The 26,336-nt window shown below is 33.5% G+C and overlaps 1 protein-coding gene across 1 annotated transcript; it reads left to right on the top strand.

Annotated features, from left to right (window-relative positions):
- Positions 1–22,885: 22,885 nt before the first annotated feature.
- LOC107596860 (nerve growth factor-like) lies at positions 22,886–24,967 on the top strand. Its single transcript, XM_016287711.1, is given in 3 exon segments — positions 22,886–22,995; positions 24,073–24,079; positions 24,081–24,967. Coding segments are annotated over 3 exon segments (687 nt in total). The 5' UTR covers positions 22,886–22,919; the 3' UTR covers positions 24,685–24,967.
- The last annotated feature ends 1,369 nt before the right edge of the window (positions 24,968–26,336 follow it).

Consider the following 26,336-nt stretch of genomic DNA (forward strand, 5'->3'; position numbering starts at 1 on the left):
CCTAACCATTGACCATAGCAATTCAAAAATACAGTATAATTGAGAGCCATTAATTTGAACATTTATTAGATTTTAAAAACAACAAATTATAATTTAAGTGAACTTAAAACAGTCTTCACATAAACCCTTTATAATAAATGTCATATTCACCTGTGCCCTTCAGCAAGTAGGAAATATACAGAAATTGAATAAAGTTGTCTAAAACTAAATTAAATATAGATGAATCCTTAAAGCTACAAAAGTTATTGATTTCCTCTTTCTTCTTTTGTTCTTTGATTAACAGACATCACAGCAGCTGGGTTATTAGCTTATTTGTCTGCTATTACTTTAAGAGCTGCCGCTGCAGAAAGTGACGCGGATCTGACACGCATGCTCGTATAGTTTCACCCGCACTTTAATATGAAATGATACAGGCTACAGCGTGCACCATCATATTTGTGCGTGCAACTGAAGAACACACACTACGAGCACAGTATAATGGCAGACAGGACAGAAAAATATGTTTTTACTGACATATGGCCTCATCTTACCACAGTTCACTGTTGTTCTATTGAAGCTCCTCGTCACCTGTACCGTTTCAGTGCTCGTTTGACTTGAGCCTGGTGCTGAAGTGAAGTTGGAGCGTATGTCTGAAAAGTCTCCAGTTTGATGTGGTCGTAAAGAAGTTCTGTGTCTAAATAAATGTAATTCTTGTTAAGAAAAAAGAGACAGAAGCAGCAGTTGTGAGTGGGGTGGCCAACCTTAGTTCCACCCCAAAATATTTTGAACACTGTTAAACTGGAACAATTAATCGCCTGAGTTTTGACAGCACTAGTTTTTTTTGATAATTGCGTATTTTTAATGTAAAAAAATTCAGATTTTTGTTTTTTTGCAATTTTGAGTTTATATCTAAAATTGAAGAAACTAAAAATCATTGTTTCTTGCAATTCTAAGAAAAAAGTCAGAATTATGAGATATACATTTAGAATTGTGAGATATAAACTCAGAATTCTGACTTTTTTCTTGGAATTCTAAGTCTACATCTTGCAATTCTGACTTTTTTTCTCAGAATTACCAGTTTAAATCTCATAATTCTGACATTTTTTTTAGAATTACCTATTTAAATCTCAAAATTATTGTTTTCTCTGAATTCTGCATTTACATCTTGCGATTCCTTTTTTGTTTCCACCACAGAATAAAAAACACAATAGAGTGCAATAGATTCCACCACAGACTTTTTTCTCAGAATTGCAAGTTTGTATTTTGCCATGTCTGAATGTAATTCAGTGAGAAAAATCTGAATTCAGAGAAAAAAGTTGCATTTACCTTTTTATTTGTTTATTTTATAGCAGAAATGGGCTCCCATACCTTTAAGAATTGAAAATGGCTTTATTCCCATTGTAAACTAGAAACTTGAACCTGTCAGGTTTTAGGACCTGTGGCTTCCCCGTCCACAGAGGAGGCACTAAGACAGGGGAGTTCTGGCTCTAACTACCACAGCAATCAATTTCTCAACAACATGAGCTGCTTCGGACGGGGCATTCTGTTTCCCCATTCAGGATTAAGCATTGGAACAAAAGTGGAATATTGAAACATAAATATAAGGCATCATCTGATAAACTTTCTGAAGTGATCGAGAGTGAAGAAGAGGAGGAGAGAGGTAGGACAGTTTGATAACACATGCATGCATTTAATACTTTACAAGAGAAGTTGTGTCCAAAAATTCTGAAGTACTTTGTGCCCATAAAAATGCTAAAACAAACATGATTTTTAGTTGAACCTTGGTCCACTTTTAAGTTTTAGACTTAAACCCTAACCTGGACTGTTTTTTTTTTTTTCATTCTTTTGCGTAATCTTCTCTTTTTTTAAATAAAATGTTCTATTCCTCTCTATTCTTCATACAGGAAAAAAGTGGAGTTTATGCATGTAATTGTATGTAGGAGAGTTTATGACAATACTTATAGGAGTAACTTAGTTCACCGTCTTCAGGGGCAACCAACAATACCATTTGTCCCATCTTTGGGGGCTTAAAGTGTCTCCCCTCCCTTCAAACTTCAGGATCATCAGGTTACCATTGCGATACGTTCCAGAGCAGGGCTTTCAGCTGCAGCACACATGCACAAACCTCTACTCACACATGACTCATATTACCTCCAGTCATACACTGCCGAGGATGTAGCATCAGGTCAAACATACCTTCCATATTTTTCATATCGTGAAAGTGCACAAACTTTCAGCGCTCTCCTGTTTTTTTAATTTTATCATCATTTTTCTCTGTGTTGTAAGGCAGACATAACTGTAGCCATCTCAGTTACCCACATCACTCATTACTGATTCATGAGTACCAGTCATTACAAGGCATAATATGCGTGGTACAGCATACACATGGAAGCCATGAAACATTAGCATTCTTGTTGTGAGGCACGCTTTGACTTTTTGTAAGGATGGTGCAGCTTGTATAAATGCCATAAAATAAAAATGACATAAAAATGCTAAATTATTTTAAAGTGTATTTGATATATACTTCTGTGTTTTTTAAAAGACTAGTTCACACAGAAAAGAATATTCTGTCTTCATTTATTCACCCTCACATCATTCCAAGCTCTTTATAACTTTTCCTTCTTCCATGGAACACAAAAGGTACTTATAAATGCTATTATAATGAATGAGAACTGGGGTTTGTGAGCTTCTAAAAGGAAAAGCACCATAAAAATATCATAAAAGACGTGACTTGTGTACTTTTGAAAGCTTTGTGTGAGAAACAGACTAAAATTTAAGCCATTATTGACTTATATTTAGATATTAAGTGAATGATTTGAAATTTCGGTCTGTTCTTCATACAAAACTATCATATCACTTCAGAAGACTTTTTAGTATAGTGCGCTAGTCATATAATAGGGACTACATGTATGGTTCTTTTTTGTCATTTTGGAGCTTGACAGCTCCTCACTTTCATTATATTGAATAGAGTGACCTGGATATTTTTCAAATATGCAACTTTTGTGTTCCACAGAGTTTGGAACATGCCTTTAAATATTTACTGTAAGTCTCTAAACTAACTTACATTTCACGCTGTTTAGCCTGATGTTTATTCGGGTCAATTGCCACATAGAAAGCCAGGTTCATGCACCATGATGTTCTCCAGACGCCTGACACACTTTCAGCTTCATATTTTGAACACAACAGGTTGTCTTTTGCCCTTTAATGATGATCCAAGTTCTTGTGCCATTTCTCTTTTAGAAAGGACAGTGTTTGGGTAGGAGAAGCTGATGCTCTCACAGCCAAGTGATCTGTACTATTGGCCTATACTCAACAGGCTTTTTAGGGCTACCAGGCCATGTACACACATGTTTTGGGAGTGAGAACAGCATTTAAATGCAATTAAAAATGAATTATTGTTCTGTGTGTGTACAAAATACAGGTGTTGCATCTTGAATTTGAGATTTGAGACAGTTTTGTAAACAAGAAACACGGATGCCAAATATTTAAAATGCTGGGTTATTTTTAACTATTTTTGAAGCAGTATTATTAGCTATAAAAGACACTACTGTTCAAACGTTTGGGGTAATATTTTAATTTATATTTATATTTAAATTAATAATTTTATTCATCAAGTATGCACTGAATTATTCAAAATTGACAGTAAAGACTTTAAATTGTTACAAACATTTTCTGTCAAAAAATGCTGTTGTTTTGAACTTTCATTAAAGAATTTCTCAGTTTCCTCAAAAATGTGAAGGAGCACAACTGTTTTCATCATTGATAATAATAAGAAATGTTTTTTTTTTTGAGCAGCAAATCAGCATATTAGAATGATTTCTGAAGGATCATGTGACACTGAAGACTGGAGTAATGATGCTAAATATTCAGTTTTGTATCACAGAAATAAATTACAGTTCAAAATAGAAAACAATTATTTTCAATTGTAGTAATTCGTTTTTTTATTGTATTTTTTATTAAATAAATGCAACCTTGGTGAACACATGAGACTTCTATCAGAAACATTATAAAATCTTACCGACCCCAAACTTTTGAACAGTAATGTATAATATTGTCCTGCAATTTTTTTTATATCAAACCTGTATTATTTATGCATTTTTCATGCATTTGTATTAGTCAAGATATTTATGTGTTTGTGTTTTTAAAAACTCTTCTCAACTGTAAAAATTAATTTTTTTATCTTTTCATAATTTTTCATATATTATAGATTTTTTTTAAAGGATCAAATTAGGTTGTAAAATGTGGCTGTCAGTTTTGTAAAGTGAACTCTGAGTAGTTCAGAATGAAAGTAAATACTTTAAAGTGACAAGTGTAATTAGCTGCAGTGTGTATGTGGACATTGTAAAATCAAAAGCTGCTTCCCAACTTCTGTCCGTATGCTTTGAAATATTTATCGAGGCCCGTCAGGTACTTTAAAACTGGCCGTAACTTTCAAATTTCAACATCTGCCAACACGTTTTCACAAAAGGAAAAAATGTCCATTTGGCCTGAAATTCAAGAACTGAACAAAGGGGGAAAACTTGACTTGCCGTCTTGCCACAGACCCTCACAAAACATCACTCTCTTTGGGATTTTAGTCCACCTGCCCCCTTTCCCACAACCATCCGAGGCTTTTCAGAGGGGTTTATGGTGTCAGCCTTGAGGGGGTTATTGGTGATGACCCTGGGCCTTCCTCCTTTGAGCCAGGGATTACCTGAAGAATAACAAGAGAAATGGGTGAGAAAATCTGTGAAAGCAAACACCCCGAGAGCAAGAGGTGAAGGGGAACTGAGAGGTGATTATCAAGGCTCAGACTAAATAGAAATTAACAGCTGGATTTGCGACATCAAAATGGTTTCAAGAGGTGTTTGAAATAAAGACAGAAGGGGTACAGAAGGAAAAAAACTTTGTTTACCGTATGATAAATTTCAAGCATGTGCTAAATGGGACTTGAGTGTTCTTGGGAGTTATCAGCGAGGAAGAGTGTAACAGGCAAGGGTCATTTCTGTCTCTTTTCTCTTTGAAGAACACAGAGACAGAGCTTTAAAGTGTCCTAACACGTGGTTTCAATTCAAAGGCACTCCAATAAATAGCGCTCTAAATGTATGCCGTCAGTTCCCATACCGTTCTAAATCTGATTTTTGATGTAAAATATTCAGCATATTTACCATTTCTCCTCCAAATAGTTTCCAGAGATGCAGGTGTTCGCCTGTGAAATATTCTCTGACACATCCTTTTATGCCGTGCTCTGTAAACTATAGGAACGTGTTGGAGGCCTTTATCGCAGGCTTGGATCGCCGCCAGCCTCGATCACTCTTTTCAACCTGGTGGAGTCTGTGGCTTCAGGGAGCTGTGTGTTTAAGGACTTGAACTTCTAATTCCCCTGCAGTTGAGCTCTCAAACCTGACATAACAAGCTTGTACTGTAGTTGCTGTAATTGCGGTGTCATGTCTTGTTCGGTGGTAATGATGTCAGTGGAATGCACCTGTAGGGAATGAATTGAATGGACCATTATATCCGAGGAACACAAAACATTTACTCCCAGTAGTGGTGGGCGGTATGATCAAACGACTTCTTTTTTAAATCACATTAATAATATATATCAAATTATAGTTTTTTTTTACTAGAAATTCACAAACAAATATGGTATATTAACTTTTTCAAATCCATGCTGTTTAAAAGTTGTTGTTTTTTAAAATAAATTATTTATTTTATTCAGCAAGGATGAATTAAATTGATTGAAAGTGGCAGCAGATTCTTTTACATTGTTACAAAAAATATTTTTTTTTGTTTCAGATGAACTTTCTGCTTATCAAAGAATCCTGATAAAATTATGTCAGTTTCCACAAATATATTTAGCGGCACAACTATTTTCAACATTAATGGTAGTAAGAGCAGCAAATCAGCTTATTAGAATGATTTCTGAAGGATCATGTGACTGGAGTAATGATGCTGAAAATTCAGCTTTGCATCACATATAAAAATTGCATTTTAAAATATATTAATTTAGAAAACAGTTATTTTAAACAGTAGTAATATTTCAGAATATTTTCTCTTTTACTGTATTTTTTATCAATTAAATGCACCCTTGGTAAGCATAAGAATAAAATGATTATTCTCAAAAAGAAAACCTTTTTTTTTTTCACTTTAGATTCTACATATTTTGTATAATCTAATGACCCAAATCCTTTATCTGACTTATTTTCTATTTTTATTTTGAACTTGATGGACAGTTTTAAAAATCACATTACATTTTACTCCCTACTGTTAATTCTGATTAGATGAGTCATGTTTGAAGCTGTATTCGTTTTTTTTTCTGTCACTTGCAGACAACATAAAACTGTCCTGTACAGTGCGCTCCTGTGATATAATAATATCATTATAAACTGTACAAAACAAAATTTTGACAACATTTATAAACTGTATGAAACAAAGTCATAAGTATACATAAAAATCAAGACGAAATATTTAAGATTCAGTTCTAGCCACTGTTTCACTCAGATCAATTTCAATTTAGTCAGAACAATTCTGAGACAATGATCATGTGACTCTTTGTACATAAAGTTAGATGTTATTGCTTCCACTGAAGCAAAAGATGCTCTTGAGAACATTCTTAAACCATACTAGAGAATATAATAACATTTTTATTCATTTATGGAATAAAGGTTCCGCCCAAATTGTTTTTTGGCACTTACTGATATCTATATCAACATTTTCACAAACAAGTGTATAGCATCACACCGCCCAGTCATCACTCCCACTTTAAGAGCCGATTTTGTAGGAAAATACAGTAATTTGATCAGACTCTTCTTGGCAGGTGGCTGTTTAATGACTGTAAATAAGTCATTCTTTTGTGGTTTAACAATGATACCACTTTATAAAAAGATAAGTATGTTGTTTATTGCAGGAAGACAGCGTTTTACAACCTCTTGCATACGTCATAAAATGCTTTTACATTGGGGGTTTTCAGTTCCTATGAACAGGTCTTACATTTCCTGCTTTAACTTTAGATACTGTAAGTTGCTTCCTTTGAACACTAGGAAGAACGTGACCATTTTATCTGAGAAATCACATTTGTCTTAGTGATGAAGTCGGTGCATGTTCTTGCCATCAACCAATCAGCATTGCCTGCCTTCATTTCCTGTGGCTCCAGAGTGATTAGCCACATGGCATTTAGCCCATGAGCAAAGATGGCAACTTTAAATAACCTTTCCAGACAGACATGCAGCAGCCGAGCCATTCAAATGAATGAGATTGCAAACAAATAGCTTTCTCCAGGTATTACAGACCACCTTTCATTTAGTTTGCTGACATGTCTGTGAAGAGAGGGAACGTGGTTGAAGTTCGCAAGATGACGGAAGTTAGCAAGACAGCTGAAATCACTTACAGCACCTTTTAAGCCCTGTTTATTTTACTTGTGGAAGAATGGTCTTTGCCAATATGACAAGGATTTATTTTCACCATTTTAACTTTGGAGCAAATTTCAATATTTAGAGCTGCTGAGGACAGTTGTATACATCCACCATGAAGCCCAGTGTAAATCAGAACATCTGGGAGGAACTGGGCTGTGAAGAAAACAGCTTGAGCAGGGATTGGCCAGAGGAGCACTAGACTCGGGCTCAGGGTTTGTGTACCACAAAGCAAGCATAGCCAGGCTGTTTGATCATGACAGATTCACAACTTCCTCAGCCCTTATTTTTTCCCAAATGAGTTTTCACTCGTGACTTGTTGATAGATGATATAACTTTACTATACACTCTGTTGTCAGGGGTGAAGAAACTTCACTTAGATGTCAAAGGCAGCATAAGTATGTTTAATTTTTCATATCTAATTGATTTTTATATTGAATGTGTGTGTGTGTGTGTGTGTATGTCTTTCTTTTCTAAATATATAAGCCTTTACTATCACTTTTTTCATGCATCCAGAATAAAAGTAATAATTTCTTTAAAAAAAAAAAAAGAAAGAAAAAAATATACTGACACCAAACATTTGAACGGTGGTGTATATTGCTACAAAATATTTCTATTTTAAATAAACGCTGTTCTTTTTAATTATTTATTCATAAAATAATCCTGAAAAAAGTATCACATGTTCCAAAAAATATTAAGAAGCACATCTGTTAATAAATCAGCATATTAGAATGATTTCGGAAGGATCATGTGACACTGCAGACTGGAGTAATGAGGCTGAAGATTCAGCTTTGCATCACAGGAATAAATTACATTTTCAAGTATATTAATATAGAAAACCATTATTTTAAATTTGAATAATATTTCACAATTTTACTGTTTTTTCCTGTATTTTTGATCAAATAAATGCAGCGTTGATGAGCAGAAGAAACTTTAAAGATCATTAAAAATCTTACTGACCCCAAACTTTTGAATGGCATATCTATCTATCTATCTATCTATCTATCTATCTATCGAGCTATCTATCTATACAATTGTTTTACTATTTTTGTATTACTTTTACAATTGTATTTTTTTTGTTCTTGTACAATAAAATCTATATAATTATTATAGATGTTTTTTCATTTGTATAATTACGTTATTATTATTATTGTTAGATTTTAAAATAACATTATTTTATTTTATATATATATATATAAATTTAAACAATTCAAATTAAAATCCCTAAATAAAAGATGGGCAAAACATATAGATTTTCGCCCAGACCAAAATTATGTGTTGCTACAATTTGACAGCTCAGAGATAATACAGAAATGTCGTTTAGTTCACGTGCAGTGGAATTGGCTCCCGAGACAGTAACTTTGTCTGTTTCTAAGGTATATTTTGAGTGTAGCCATAAACAAGTCTGAGGCCAAATCTCACAAATCCCTAAGACCAGAGGTATCAAGTCTGCATTCCAAAACAGTTGCTGTTCTCCACCCATGATAATTAGTCTAAAGAAGCATCAGTCCGTCTGTACGCTGTCACAGCAGATACCAAACATGGTTTAAAGCGAGTGATGAGACTGTCCAGGTGAAACCCGTGTGCTGCAGCAGTTTCTTTAAATACTATTCGTGTCTGTGTTCTCCAGCCATGGAGAGAGCTGTTTTCGTGACTGCTAGGGTTAGAATGTCGAAGTGTTTATTTCAGGACCGTTAACAATTCATACTTAACTGTTCCTGATGTCATTTCACTCTTTTACTGGCATCCAGAGCCTTATTCAGGCTTGCTTGTAAAGTCGCTCCTCACCTGCCAAAAGTGTTGAAACAATGTAAATACTGTATGTCTTTTGTCCTGGCAAAGGTCTTCTGCACTGCTTTCAAAGATGAGACACTGAACTATTTGGGCTAAAACATTCAGATTCAGAAAATGCAATTGTTGTTCACGTGTATTTTTGCATTAATTTGTAAGTTGTTTTAGATAAATATGGAATCCTCTTTCTACTATGGAAATAAAAATAAAAAATACAAAAAATTGTGACTTTTTTCTAAGAATTCAAAGTTTACATCTCAGAATTCTGACATTTGTTTTCCAGAATTTTTAGTTTACATCTCAGAATTTTTAATTTTTTTCCTCAGAACTCTTAGTTTACATCTCACAATTCTGACTTTTTTTCTTAGAATTCTTAGTTTACATCTCAGAATTTTGACTTTTTTTCTCAGAATTCTTAGTTTACATCTCAGAATTTTGACTTTTTTTCTCAGAATTCTTAGTTTACATCTCAGAATTTTGACTTTTTTTCTGAGAATTCTTAGTTTACATCTCAGAATTTTTTGCATTAATTTGTAAGTTGTTTTGGATAAATATGGAATCCTCTTTCTACTATGGAAATAAAAATAAAAAATACAAAAAATTGTGACTTTTTTCTAAGAATTCAAAGTTTACATCTCAGAATTCTGAAATGTTTCCCCCCATAATTCTTAGTTTACATCTCACAATTCTGACTTGTTTCTTAGAATTCAAAGTTTACATCTCAGAATTCTGACATTTGTTTTCCAGAATTTTTAGTTTACATCTCAGAATTTTTAATTTTTTCCCTCAGAACTCTTAGTTTACATCTCACAATTCTGACTTTTTTTCTTAGAATTCTTAGTTTACATCTCAGAATTTTGACTTTTTTTCTCAGAATTCTTAGTTTACATCTCAGAATTTTGAATAGTTTGCCTCAGAATTCTTATTTACATCTCACAATTCTGACTTTTTTCTTAGAATTCAAAGTTTACATCTCAGAATTCTGACATTTGTTTTCCAGAATTCTTAGTTTACATCTCAGAATTTTGAATTTTTTTCCTCAGAATTTTTAGTTTACATCTCACAATTCTGACTTTTTTTCTCAGAATTCTTAGTTTACATCTCAGAATTTTGAATTGTTTCCCTCACAATTCTTATTTACATCTCACAATTCTGACATTTTTTCCAGAATTCTTAGTTTACATATCACAATTCTGAATTTTTTCTTAGAATTCAAAGTTTACATCTCAGAATACAATTTCCCCCCCCAGAATTCTTAGTTTACATCTCAGAATTTTAAACTTTTTTTCTTAGAATTCTTAGTTTACATCTCAGAATTTAGATTTTTTTTTCCTCAGAATTCTTATTTACATCTTACAATTCTGATTTTTTTCTTAGAATTCTTAGTTTACATCTCAGAATTTTGAATTTTTTCCCTCAGAATTCTTATTTACATCTAACAACTCTGACTTTTTTCTTAGAATTCAAAGCTTACATCTCAGAATTCTGACATTTTTTTTCCAGAATTATTAGTTTACATCTCACAATTCTGACTTTTTTCTTAGAATTCAAAGTTTACATCTCAGAATTCTGTAATTTTTTTCCAGAATTCTTAGTTTACATCTCAGAATTTTTTATTTTTTTCCTCAGAATTCTTAGTTTACATCTCACAATTCTGACTTTTTTCTTAGAATTCAAAGTTTACATCTCAGAATTCTGTAATTTTTTTCCAGAATTCTTAGTTTACATCTCAGAATTTTTTATTTTTTTCCTCAGAATTCTTAGTTTACATCTCACAATTCTGACTTTTTTCTTAGAATTCTTATTTACATCTCACAATTCTGACATTTTTCTTAGAATTCAAAGTTTACATCTGAGAATTCTGACATTTTTTCCAGAATTCTTAGTTTACATCTCACAATTCTGACTTTTTTCTTAGAATTCATAGTTTACATCTCAGAATTCTGATTCCCCCCCCCAGAATTCTTAGTTTACATATCACAATTCTGACTTTTTTCTTAGAATTCAAAGTTTACATCTCAGAATACTAAAATTTTTTCCATAATTCTTAGTTTACATCTCAGAATTTTGAATTTTTTCCTCAGAATTCTTATTTACATCTCACAATTCTGACTTTTTTCTTAGAATTCATAGTTTACATCTCAGAATTCTGATTCCCCCCCCAGAATTATTAGTTTACATATCACAATTCTGACTTTTTTCTTAGAATTCATAGTTTACATCTCAGAATTCTGATTCCCCCCCCAGAATTATTAGTTTACATATCACAATTCTGACTTTTTTCTTAGAATTCATAGTTTACATCTCAGAATTCTGATTCCCCCCCCAGAATTATTAGTTTACATATCACAATTCTGACTTTTTTCTTAGAATTCATAGTTTACATCTCAGAATTCTGATTCCCCCCCCAGAATTATTAGTTTACATATCACAATTCTGACTTTTTTCTTAGAATTCATAGTTTACATCTCAGAATTCTGATTCCCCCCCCAGAATTATTAGTTTACATATCACAATTCTGACTTTTTTCTTAGAATTCATAGTTTACATCTCAGAATTCTGATTCCCCCCCCAGAATTATTAGTTTACATATCACAATTCTGACTTTTTTTATTAGAATTCAAAGTTTACATCTCAGAATACTAAAATTTTTTCCATAATTCTTAGTTTACATCTCAGAATTTTTAATTTTTTCCTCAGAATTCTTATTTACATCTCACAATTCTGACTTTTTTCTTAGAATTATTAGTTTACATATCACAATTCTGACTTTTTTCTTAGAATTCAAAGTTTACATCTCAGAATACTAAATTTTTTTCCATAATTCTTAGTTTACATCTCAGAATTTTTAATTTTTTCCTCAGAATTCTTATTTACATCTCACAATTCTGACTTTTTTCTTAGAATTCTTAGTTTACATCTCACAATTCTGACTTTTTTTCTTAGAATTCTTAGTTTACATCTCAGAATTTTGACTTTTTTTCTCAGAATTCTTAGTTTACATCTCAGAATTCTGACATTTGTTTTCCAGAATTTTTAGTTTACATCTCAGAATTTTGAATTTTTTTCCTCAGAATTCTTAGTTTACATCTCACAATTCTGACTTTTTTTCTTAGAATTGTTAGTTTATATCTCAGAATTTTGACTTTTTTTCTCAGAATTCTTAGTTTACATCTCAGAATTTTGAATTTTTTTCCTCAGAATTCTTAGTTTACATCTCACAATTCTGACTTTTTTTCTTAGAATTGTTAGTTTATATCTCAGAATTTTGACTTTTTTTCTCAGAATTCTTAGTTTACATCTCAGAATTTTGAATTTTTTTCCTCAGAATTCTTAGTTTACATCTCACAATTCTGACTTTTTTTCTTAGAATTGTTAGTTTATATCTCAGAATTTTGACTTTTTTTCTCAGAATTCTTAGTTTACATCTCAGAATTCTGACTTTTTTCTTAGAATTCTTAGTTTACATCTCAGAATTTTGATTTTTTTTCTCAGAATTGTTTGTTTACATCTCACAATTCTTACTTTTTTACTTCTCTGAATTCTGAGTTTACATCTTGGAATTCTGGCTTTTTTCCCTCAGAATTCTTAGTTTACATCTCGCAATTCTGACTTTTTTCTCAGAATTCTGAGTTTACGTCTCGCAATTCTGACTTTTTTCTCAGAATTCTGAGTTTACGTCTCGCAATTCTTACTTTTTTACTTCTCGGAATTCTTAGTTTTCATCTTGGAATTCTGGCTTTTTTTCTCAGAATTCTTAGTTTACATCTTGCAATTCTGACTTTTTTCTCAGAAATCTGAGTTTACATCTCGCAATTCTGGAATCTTGGAATTCTGAATTTTTTTCTCAGAACCCTGAATTTACATGTCACAATTCTTTTTTGTTTCCACCATAGAACAAAAAATAAAGTAACTGTGACTTTTTATCTCACAGTTCTGGCTGTTTTGCTCACAGTTGCAAGTTGATATTTCACAATTCTGACTTTTTTTTCAGAATTGTTTGTTTACATCTCGCAATTCTTACTTTTTTATTTCTCGGAATTCTGAGTTAAATCTTGGAATTCTGGCTTTTTTTTCTCAGAATTCTTAGTTTACGTCTCACAATTCTGGAATCTTGCAATTCTGACTTTTTCCCCCTCAGTATTGTTTGTTTACATCTCGCAATTCTTACTTTTTTACTTCTCAGAATTCTGAGTTTACATCTTGCAATTCTGGAATCTTGGAATTCTGACTTTTTTCTCAGAATCCTGAATTTACATCTCACAATTATTTTTTGTTTCCACCATGGAACAAAAAATAAAGTAACTGTGACTTTTTATCTCAAAATTCTGCCTTTTTGCTCACAGTTGCAAGTTGATATTTCACAACTCAGACTTTTCTTCTCAGAATTGCAAGAAAAAAGTCAGAATTGTGAGATTAAAAGTCACAGTTACTTTATTTTTTCTGCATGGCAGAAACAAACTTCCATAGATATCTATATCTGCTAAATGAATAAATATTAATATGAAGGCCTTTAAAGGACATTTAACAAAAATACTATGGAAGTCATCAACTGTTTGATTACCAGCATTCTTCAAAATATCTTCTTTTATGTTCAACATAAGAAAGAAACTCATACAGGTTTGGAATGACATAAATGTGAGTAAATGATGACAACATTTTAATTTTGGGGTGAACTATTCCTGTAAGTGATTGCATTTTGCATGTTTTTAACAGACGAAAAAGCCTGAAATTTGTGATCTGTATTATACTAACAAGAACATTGTGCATTAATACATTAGCAGCTTGGATTAATAAATTATAACCTACTTAAGTCATGTATATGTTGACATATATAAAAAATAAGGTCTTTAAATTATGTGCAGAGCCTTTTTAGTCTCTAATTCTGCTACTCAAAGGGAAATATTTCAGCTTGTTCTTAAACCTACCAAGACAATTTTAATTTTGGGGTGAACTATTCCTGTAAGTGATTGCATTTTGCATGTTTTTAACAGATGAAAAAGCCTGAAATTTGTGATCTGTATTATACTAACAAGAACATTGTGCATTAATACATTAGCAGCTTGGATTAATAAATTATAACCTACTTAAGTCATGTATATGTTGACATATATAAAAAATAAGGTCTTTAAATTATGTGCAGAGCCTTTTTAGTCTCTAATTCTGCTACTCAAAGGGAAATATTTCAGCTTGTTCTTAAACCTACCAAGACCTCCAGATTCTGATCAGAAGATCCAGCACATCTGTTTTAGATTTAATTAGCCTGAGAGAAGTGGTCAGATTTAGGTATCTTTGCCTTCATGCCTGCGATTTCCCCACAGTTACTCAATAGCAGTAATTCAGTAATTGGCAAGCTTACACCTCTACACAGAGAAACAGGAAGGGTGTCGAGAAAATTGGACAGTTGACAGTGGGTCTAAATTGCCTGCTATTATGCTTTTTAAGACAGCTTCCGCAAAATAATATCCAGAGGGCAAACAAGAGAAAAGCTCAGGCTCTGGATTCCAAGCAAGCCGGAGCTAGCCGACAGCATGCAATCCTACAGAAGCATTCGCATGGCCAGGAGCATCAATCCAGTGCAGTGATACTTTTGATCAACTCACCATGAATAGATTTTTTTTTCTCAATTATAGTTGTCGGTTAGATAGCTGACTGTCAGTTTGTGCAAGCAAATTTACTAAAACAACATGATTTATAAGACTTGAGGCATTGGTGAAGTGTTTGAATGGAGTCCCACACAAAAGCATTTCCTATGTAGTTATTTTGCTTATGAGGTAAAACCTTGTTCTACTCCATGTTTTTGGCAGCTCCTACAAACAATTTGATTAGGCCACGCCCATACGAAGTGACATCATGCATGATAATCAGGTCTCAGTGTGAAACAGTATCTGATGGAATTGAAATAAAGTAAATAATAATAATGTAAAATTAAAAATACGAATATATGTTTTATAAAAATATGTTTTTGCAAATAATTAATGAAAAAAATAACAAAAACATTTTAAATAAAAATATTTAACGTAGGGTTATCATGGAGTTTTGCCATTTTAAACAGTTTCTTATATGGTAACAGTTTATAATGTTAAATTAAAAGTACATTTTATAATAATAATAATAATAATAATAATAACAACAACATAATATAACTATAAACATTTAAATGTTATATAATTTTAAATGGGGTTTTAAATAAGTAATAAGTTGTAAATATTTTGAGTATTTTACTATTTTAAATTGTTTCTTATATAGTAAAAAATTATAATGTTAAATTAAAAATATTTTTTCTAAAACCTTTTTCATTTAAAATTATTATTTTTTTAAAAATATTAATAAACATGTAGGACCCTCATGAATGAGACTTTGTCTCTGGTGTAAAAATAGTGTGTGATGTAAAGTGTTTCTTATATGTTACAAAAAATTACAGTAAATGAAAATGAAAAGTAGAAATATGTTTAGACACTTTGTTTTTATGATGGATTTGTAAATTGATTCGTATATGGAAAAAATTATAATTTTAAGTTAAAAATATATCTTTTTCTGAAATGTTTTTCTAATAATATTAATATATATATATAATAATAATAATAATAATAATAAATAATGAATTAATGAATTAATAATAATAATTAATAAACAATATCATCATGTAGTCTCAGGTTAAGTATCTGATTTAAGTTAAGAAGAAATTAGAAAGAATTAGAAATCCAAACAACAAAAATAATTTTGTGAAAAAAGTCCTTTAACTTCCTTTATATTTGTGTACTCAAGCTTAGTTAAAAACACGTATTACATTTAGACAAATCATGTCAAAGAGGGCAGTACAGGTGAGTAACTAAATGAATTCAGGTGTATGAAGAAAAATAAACATTCATAATATAAATGACTTACACACATACTTTATAATGAACTTTTTAATGGTCTCAAAAGTTGAACAAATGTAGTCCCTACTCTTACATGATATAATTTCAGTCAGTGATGTTATTTTTGGCAATTTTTAAAAATGCGTTCTCATACTTTTATGCACTGAAATGGTTTTGGATCATCTTTTCAGTTTTTTTTTAAATTTAGAAAGTGCAAATCTGGCAAGCTTGACAAGAACATCTTGTCTGTCTGTTGTGCACGTGAATCAACATTAGAGCACAGAGCACAGTTGCCCTGCAGTCTTTGTTGCTTAGATGTGGCTTCTACACAGAGTAAAAATCAGCAAATGTAGCCATAACTCATAAAACAGCAAGGGGGGCCCTGCACAGGGCTGTCCCAAATGCCTGCGCTCCCATTGTTGTCCAAGTAAATGATATAACTTCTGTTTCTCATTGAGGGAAGTTGTTGAAATAATTAAATTACACAGCTGGTGGTTTGGAGAAGTGCAGATGAGATCTGGCTTTACGCTTGGGAGTAATATTTTACATTGATGTCTTCACATTTCAGCACTCAGACTCGTTCTCTTGTGGGAAAAGTCAACCTGTTTTCTTTAGTCTGAAAACAAAAGAGAGTCTCAGCTGTGTTTTTGGAGAGGAAACAGAAGATACTCATTATGAGACCATTGATGCATTTGAAATGTTTGCTGTTCAACCACATGTTAATTTCATGCACTGAAAACATCTACCTGTCCAACAGCCGTTAATGAGTGACCAACATTTTTATAGATGCCATTTGCTACTGAACGTCTGTTTTTATTGTTTTGACATTGTTTATACTTTTTATATACATATTGTATTTTTCTTTGGAACTGTGTTATGTTAATTTTTAACTTGAACTCGTAGATTAACAGGGGATTAACAAAATGGATATCTTGAGAGAGTTTTGGGTCAGTAGACAACCTATTAGGCCAGGGCTGTGTTTTGCTCTATCTTCTCTCTAAGTCTGTATTAGGGCACAAAGTATATATGAAGGAAATCTCCTTAATGATTTTTCACAGGGGGTTTTACACATATTTTGAATTATGCACAGCATTATCTGCATTATGATGTGTTTTAGGGTCTAATTAAATAAACCTTGTAGCACCTTTTCTATTTTTTTTAAAGGGGTCATATGATGTTTCTAAAAAGAACATTATTTATGTAAGGAAATGTGTTTATGTGGTTTAAGGTTCAAAAAACACATTATTTTCCACAAAATGTACATTATTGTTTCTCCTCTATGCACCGCCTTTCTGAAACGGCAAATTCTTTAAATATAAAAAACGTACTTATAGTCTGTGAGTCAGAACAGCCGACATTGTAGTCTGGTCTCCCAGATCAGGTAACAGTCCTCCATAAAATGTGCTGCACACATCTGAATATTTGGGTTGAACTGTTCTGCAACAGTGTTGTAAATACAACTTAACCACTGATTTCTAGTCGTGTCCTCTTTTGGAAGGCTAAACAAAGTAGTTCCGCTTTCACAACGAAACACAGCATCACACATGGCGGCCTTGAGTGAGCGGAGGCCAGAGGCCTAGAGTGAGCCGCGGCCTAGAGTGAGCGGGCGGGCTTGAGAACCGCACGGCCGGCAGATTCGACGAAGGAGCGGCCGGCAGGCTTGCAGCAACCACATGTGATTAAAACACTTTAAAACACTGATTGTGTTTTATGCAAACATACACATTTGGTTTACTGTGATGTATTGAATAGTGTTGTTGTGCATTTACAACATCTCCACAGTAACGTTATCTGGTTGGCTGATTTGAATTAGGTTCTGTCTAAATGATTTGTGATAGTCTTTGGAAGCATCATTTAGCATGGGTCAAAGTTATAAACAACTGAGTAATGTTTTGGAATGTATGTCCTCATTTTCCAGCCAAAATACATTTAGAAATTTACAGCTGCGACGGAGTTACATTACAGCCAATGTTACAATAGTTTTCATTATACGTAAATTATAATGTAAATTCCAATAAATATTTTAATAAACTGTTAGTTGTAAATAGTTTCTGTTAATATTCAATGAAAAATATACATATATTTTTAGAAATATATTTTATATAGAATATATAAAAATGAATATATATGTATACATATATATATATAAATTCATTCATAATTACAACACCATTCAAAAGTTTGGATCAGTAAGATTGTTAATATTTTCGAAAGTCTCTTATCCTCACTAAGGCTGCATTTTTTTTGGCCAAAGATATAGTGAAAGCAATAGTATTATTAAATATTATTACAGTTTAAAATAACTGTTAAAATGTAATTACAATTTTAAAGTGCAGTTTATTTCTGTAATGCAAAGCTGAATTTTCAGCATCATTACTCCAGTCTTCAGTGTCAAATGATCCTTTAGAAATCATTCTAATATGCTAATTTGGTGATCAAGAAGCATTTCTTATTATCTTTGATGAACAGAAAGTTCAAAACATAGAAATAGAAATGTCTTGTAACATTATAAATGTCTTTCCGTCACCTGATTGCTGAATAAAAGTATTTCTTTAAAAAAAAAAAAGTAATAAATAAATCATACAGACCCCAGAACTTTGAATGATTGTGTATGTAATTAAATAATTAATAATTTTCGAAAATAAAAGAATTGTTAGGGCAAGCAACAATCTGAACTAACTCCCTGACTGTGTCAGTGAACAAAAAAATATATTCATTGTTGGGCCCTACTTCTTTTGTTTCTCTGGAGCTTGTATAAACTTGATAAATAGATTTTGACTTGACTAAACTTTAACTGTCATATCTGTTCATCACTGCAAAGAGACAAAATGTAAGCGTTTTAGGCGGTCCTGCGAGGCCTGAGCACCTGTCTGATACAATAGCCTGAGCCTTACACTGTGTACCGCACACATACAGCCTCTGGCTACTCACTCTGACAGAGGAAGTGATGTGTGTGCATTCCGCTGTGATGACCCGTCCTCACAGGAAGAACAGGTACTTCATCTTGATCATGTTGACCTGCTGGGTGGCTGTTTGCAGAACACTATGCACTGCTGTGTGCATTCAACTGTAGGACTTTTTAACTGAATAAAAACTTGTGCTCATAGTAAGTTATTCAGTTTTTACAATGCATATTCTTTTTATCCTTTTGACACATATTTAATGTTATTTCACTGTTAATTTAGGGTCTTTATACTCGTATATCTTCTCATATATAAAGGAATAGCTCACCCAAAAATGAAAATTTGCTGAAAGTTTACTCACCCTCAGACTATCCAAGATGTAGAAGAGTTTGTTTCTTCATCAGAACAAACTTGGAGAATTGAGAATTACATCACTTGCTCACCAATGGATCCTCTGCAGTGAATGGGTGCCATCAGAATGAGAGTCCAAACAGTCCATCACAATAATCCACAAGTAATCCACACCACTCCAGTCCATCAGTTAATGTCTTATGAAGTGAAAATCTGCGTGTTTGTAAGAAACAAAACCATGGTTATTTCACTGTTAATTTAGGGTCTTTATACTCGTATATCTTCTCATATATAAAGGAATAGTTCACCCAAAAATGAAAATTTGCTGAAAGTTTACTCACCCTCAGACTATCCAAGATGTAGAAGAGTTTGTTTCTTCATCAGAACAAACTTGGAGAATTGAGAATTACATCACTTGCTCACCAATGGATCCTCTGCAGTGAATGGGTGCCATCAGAATGAGAGTCCAAACAGTCCATCACAATAATCCACAAGTAATCCACACCACTCCAGTCCATCAGTTAATGTCTTATGAAGTGAAAATCTGCGTGTTTGTAAGAAACAAAACCATCATTGAGATGTTTTTTAACTTTAAACCGACACTTCCGGCTAAAATGAGTTCTCTATCCATAATATTGCTTTCTCCAGTGAAAAACTCATACTGCTCAAGTACTGCTTGCAAGTGAAAACAGTCCATAACAGTTCTAAATGAATATATTGGTGGATTTTGATGTGAGAGGACAACAGGCCAGAAGAGACGGTTTGAGATAAAACGTCTTAATGATGAATTTGTTTCTTACAAACATACAGCTTTTCACTTTAAAAGATGTTAATTGATAGTGGTGTGGATTACTTGTGGATTATTGTGATGTTTTTATCAGCTGTTTGGACTCTTGTTCTGACGGCACCCATTCACTGCAGAGGATCCATTGGTGAGCAAGTGATGTTATGCTACATTTCACCAAATCTGTTCCGATGAAGAAACAAACTCATCTATATATTGGATGGCTTGAGGGTGAGTAAATTCAAAGCAAATTATTATTTCTTTGGTGAACTATTCCTTTATGTATGTACAATTATGATACATATTTCTGATAACCTTAACACTAACTTGGGCATGGATTTTAAGCCTGGTTTTAAGCCTGGATAAAAAGTATTAGCACACCTCGTCAGTGAGCTGCATGATATCTGTTATGTCTGTAGCACAAATGGTGTTACTTAACAAACTTTAAAAGGGTCCAGGGCTTTGATCATGTTTCACATGTAAGTCATACATGTATGTTTATGTTTATGATATGGACATCTTTGTATAATTGCTAACAGGGTGTTTATGTCATGGTACAATAATGTCCAGTTCTATATCCAGAGCTGATTATATGGCCCCATCTGGATTCATCATCATCTGTTGTCAATAACACCAGCGATAAGTCTTTCACATCTCACAACAGACCTCATACAGCCAGCCATCTGGATGTGTGTATGTGAGTGTGCTTGTGTGCATTATGTCCTTGGTTGGTTGTATTAACATTCATAAATTTGTCAGGGAAACATTGATAAACTATATTGGTGGCATTGAAATACTTCAGTCATTAATTTTAATTGCTGTCCAGCCAGCTTTGTCGTTGTGGCCAAGCAGCCTAAATAAATGTTCTTTATATCCTAACAAGTTTCCTTCTGTAATTATACAACTCATACTAATACTGTACTATATATGATTTATGATTTTCTCCTGGCAGATGATCAAACAAGTGGAAAATATTGTAGACTTACATGGAAGAAAGAGTCGGAGAATTATTATAATTATAATTATAATATTATTATAAAATAATAGAGAATAGGGCTATTTTTACAAAGCTACTTTGGTGTATATATATATATATACATTATATATATATGTGTGTGTGTGTGAGACCCTGGACCACAAAACCAGTCATAAATAACACGGGTATATTTGTAGCAATAGCCAACAATACATTGTATGGGTCAAAATTATCGATTTTTATTTTATGCCAAAAATCATTAGGATATTAAGTAAAGATCATGTTCCCTGAAGATATTTTGTAAATTTTCTACTATAAATATATAAAAACTTATTTTTTGCATTGCTAAGGACTTCATTTGGACAACTTTAAAGGCGATTTTCTCAATATAATTTTTTTTTTATTTCAGATTCCAGATTTTCAAATAGTTGTATCTCGGCCAAATATTGTCCTGTTCTAACAAACCATACATCGATAGAAAGCTTATTTATTCAGCTTTCAGATGATGTATAAATCTCAATTTGAACAAATTGACCCTTATGACTGGTTTTGTGATCCAGGGACACGCACACACACTCACACACTCTCTCTATATACTATTTTGTGTGTGTGTGTGTGTGTGTGTGTAAAATATATATTAGAATATGAGGAAAGCTGCAAAAACAATACATCTTCACGGTCAGTCATATACAGTTAGGTTGAGTTCGTTTGCCACTGTGAACTGAACCTATGCTTTTTCATCTAGGTATTTTTCATACTTTGAAGATAAGTTTCATCTGACTAGCTTCTTTTTGGCAGGAAGGTCTGAACATGCCCGCCATTTCACCTCATCCTAAATGGCGATGATTCTCATTTTACGTAATGCCATGTGACAGCTTCTAGTGAAGCTATGCAGACTGTAGCACAAGTCTTCAGTGTGCACTAAAGGGAATGCTGCCTGTGCATGGACTACTAGTCCACAGGCCCAGGGCCAGCACAAAGCCACGCTTCATCCCTGAGCTCTGCCACACATGAGTGCTTAAAGAAACTGCCCTCCAGGAATCCATAGCCCTGTGGAGGCTGCAGATAAGGCCGTGCGTATGTGCGCTTCGGAAGAGCTCATGTTACATGCTGAAACCCTTGCCACCCAGGAACTGTTACCATATGAAAGCAGACTGTTTTGAAAGGAGAGCACCGCTTGGCTCGGCTCTTTGTGTCAGCGCGATAACACCGGCTATGCCAGACGGAACGTGTTAAATTGTCTCTATCACAGCTAATGAGTTTGAGGTCAAGTGGCTGAGGATTTCTTAGACCACCTCCGCAAGCCACACAGAAAGGCTGCGATCCAAAGCAATTTACTGGAGGTTTGTGTATGTTGTGGCAATCGGATGGTTTGGGTGTGAGGTGTATGTTGATGTGTGTCACATTTGGGTTTTGGTCTGTCTTGTTTGTCTGCGTGTGTCACACTCGAGCAGTAATTTGACAGTTATTACTACATCACTCATAGAAGATGCTATTTGAACATGAAACATGGTCTGACATGTAAATTTTTCTCCCAGCATTTCACCAATGGAAGGAATGTATTTGGACGGATGAGGTGTTTCTCCCTGTAGGAAAGAAATAGGAGACCTTTTTAATATGACTAATGTTTTTCCTTGACGGCAGCGAGATGTCAATTTGAGATGTTTGTCTTCAGAAAAAAGGCCTAATCTAACATATCTCCCCTCCTGGGTCTGGTGAATAATTTTTTGTAAATCTGTCTGAATGGATCGATTCACTAGAATCCAACGCTGCATGAATGATACGCGTGCGGTAAATGGTAATTATGTGAAATTACAGCTTGCTTCATACTTTTCTGTACCTCTCTGCAGAGGAGCTGGAAGCAGAAGATGCCACGCTGGTCGATACATGTACCATGAGGAGCACAGGAGAGCTACGCTAAAGACAGACGGGAGAAAACAGTTCACCTGGACACATTTCACAGGTAAACATACTCTTTTTTCCCTCTTTAGCACAAGACGACCTGTGTAAAGCACAGATATAAACCTATTTTTAGTTTTAAAATGTCAAAGCTATGCCAAGCTATGTGTGTGTGTGTGTGTATGAGGGATTTCTACTGCTTGAATAGCTGTCAATTAATGCTATATAGTCCTGGCTCCCAGATTCAACAAAAGTACCAAAAAGTCCATTGTACAGTAATTTGGATACAGTACCATGGTACTACCATAGTTTTGGAGTGTACAGCTAATGCTAAAGAATTACAGTGAAATTTGTATAGTTTATAGATATGGTAATCATTCTGTATTGTGGTATATACCAAATGCCATGGTATTACCAATCTGATATCACTGTACTACAATAATGTCAAAATATCCAGTTGAAGAGATTATACAACATTCTCTTGTTGAGTATTTTTGTTAAAATATTTATTATATTAGATAATCGATTCATAAAACTGTTTAACTAGGTTTCATATATATCCACTAACACAGAAGATTAAAAATAATGTAGATTAGGTGTGACCATATGACCATCGGTATCTGAAAATATTTTCTATATACATATATATATACACAGTATGTGTGTGTGTGTGTGTGTGAACATCATTTTAATATAATTATATAAAACATTTTAATGTAATTCATTTTTTTTTAAATGTATCTATGTATATAACCATCAGTAAAATATATTTGTTGGTAAAATAGAAAATATTAAGTAGAAAACTATTTAACATTATTATCTAAAATATTTTTGTATTAAGTATTTTAATATAAATAGGATTATTTTAAATATATAAATCAGCGAGTATTACAAGTAGATAACACTCTTGTTTTACAGAATGAAACAGTAAACTTTTGACTATGCAGTTAGAAAAAAATACTAACAGTTATTCTGTTGTATATTATAATGTTTTGATGCCTGATTACACTACTTCAAAAGAAAAAGAAATGAGAAAAAAAAGTTTGAAGCTTTATTGAGCTTTTTCAGATTTCAACCATCATATTGTTTAACTACCATTCTTTGGCTGTTTACAGTTAATGTTAATCTATGCCGTACTCAGGTCACATTGCCCATGCGGTGGTCCATGCTAGCCCTGCTGCTCTTGTCCTGCAGCCAGATGTTTGCCCAGTGCCCAGGTGACATCTGTCCACAAAACACCGACCATGGACAGCATGATGTCACGGCCAACCCTGTGCCGACTGTGGATCCTAAACTCTTCAACAAGAGACGGTACCGCTCACCCCGCGTTCTGTTCAGCGAACAACCCCCCGACTCAGAGCCCGCTGGGCACCAGACGAGGAGCAGAGCAAAGAGAAAAGCAGGAGCACCTCAACACCGCGGAGTTTACTCCGTCTGCGAGAGCGTTAGCACTTGGGAGGGAAATAAAACCAAAGCCACAGACATCTCGGGCAACGAGGTCACCGTCTTGCCCGACGTAATCATCAACAATTCCAAGAAAAAGCAGTACTTTTTTGAGACGACGTGCAGCAGCGGGCGGACCGGAGGATCCGGGTGTTTGGGAATCGATGCACGCCATTGGAACTCGTACTGTACCAATTCACACACATTTGTGCGAGCGCTGACTTCATTCAAGAACCTGGTGGCGTGGAGACTCATAAGGATCGATGTAGCTTGTGTGTGTGTGCTGAGTCGAAAGTCTTGGAGACAGTAACAAACTGGCTGCTTTTCAACACGCCAGCGCCGGCCTTATGATATCAAACTCATAATCTTCTATGTGATGGTGGACATTTTCCTTGTGCAAACTATTAATGACAACTTCTGACATAAAACAGACCATCTAAGGAGGATAAATATGATGTTTTTGTCATAGGACACTACAATGGACTTTTTTCAGTTCTTTTTTATGCATTTCTGTCTTAAGATAATTGTTTTCATTTGCAGCATTACGAGAACATGTACATACATTGTTGTGTGTGGTAATTGTTATTTATTAAACCGCATCATTATTGTCTAGTTGATTTTGTGCATATTAGGAGATGAGGTCATTTTAAATGAACATTTTGAGTTAAATAAAACTTAAAATTAAAAGTCTGTCATCATTTACTCACACTTGAAATCCTCAGTCTCTGTTCATTACAGTTGCATTGACCTTTTGTCATTTTTTTGGTTCTGTAGAAGAAATAAAGTCATACGGGTTTGGAACGACATGAGAGTGAGTAAATTATGACAGAAATTTCACTTTTGGATGAACTTATTGTCAATGTGACTTTAAAAGTAACCTAATTTACTAACACGTGTTCCTGGTATTATTGATTGGTGCACATTATTCCAAAGAAAAAAAATGACTGAATGACTTTTATTTCTGGCTGATGTCGCTAAGCCCCTCCAACCACTTGTCAACAAATTTCCACAGACAGCTTGTCAGTCAGTCACCAATGGTTAAAAAAGTCCTGGGCTCAGTTGCAAGAAGTGTATTGTCAAGGGTTTTCTTAACCTTAGGGACTTCTGTGTTCTTGTTAAATATCTTGACTCTGAAATATATAATCTTATCAAATTAGAATTGTTTGGAAATGGTCAAACAAATCTGTTTAATGTTGACCTAAGGTCTTTTGACAGCATTTGTGCTGTTGGTTACCACAGAAAATAATTTGACATGAAAAATAAATATGAACAAAAAAAAGTTGTTGTTTTTTCCACAGTGCACTTACTGAAGTCTAGTAGACAAGCAGTAATATGAATAAATACTTACAAGGATAGTTCACCCAAAAAATGAAAATTCAGTCATTATTTAGTTACACTGGATTTATTCTAATGCTGTATGACTTTCTTTGGAGATGGAAAAACACCCAAACGTTGCATGTTAGCATGAAACACTAAATGGTTTAACAGAATTGCTTATCAACCAACTAAAAAAAGTTCAACCCAGTTACCTTCACTTGGTATTTGCTCAAGAATACCAGTTAATAACATAGAAGGAAACCAGAATAACCAGAGGTTTATCGATCTAGAAAATAGATCAATTTTACAGGTCAAATAAACTTAAGTTATAACATAAGTGACCTTTATTTTTTTACTTTTAAATGCTGGCCCACTAGGCATCCAATGTAATTGCATTACTATAAATATTTCACATTGTCCAGATTATTTTCTGTGGCCATCGACAGCATGCCATACTGTTGACAGAGCCAAATCAAGAATATTCCTTGAAATATTTTCCATTGTGCTGTAAGCCCAAAAAAGCCATTGAACTTTACAGAACAGCCTCAGTTTAAGCTTTCGGGAATGAGTTGGCTTTTTTCTGGGTTTGATGTTAAAAAAAGCCGTGACTCAGACACGACCTGCAGCCATGTGGCAGAAAAACTA

The sequence above is a fragment of the Sinocyclocheilus grahami genome, unplaced genomic scaffold (assembly GCF_001515645.1).
Source record: "Sinocyclocheilus grahami isolate Dianchi unplaced genomic scaffold, SAMN03320097.WGS_v1.1 scaffold223.1, whole genome shotgun sequence".
In the NCBI taxonomy this organism is placed as follows: Eukaryota; Metazoa; Chordata; class Actinopteri; order Cypriniformes; family Cyprinidae; genus Sinocyclocheilus; species Sinocyclocheilus grahami.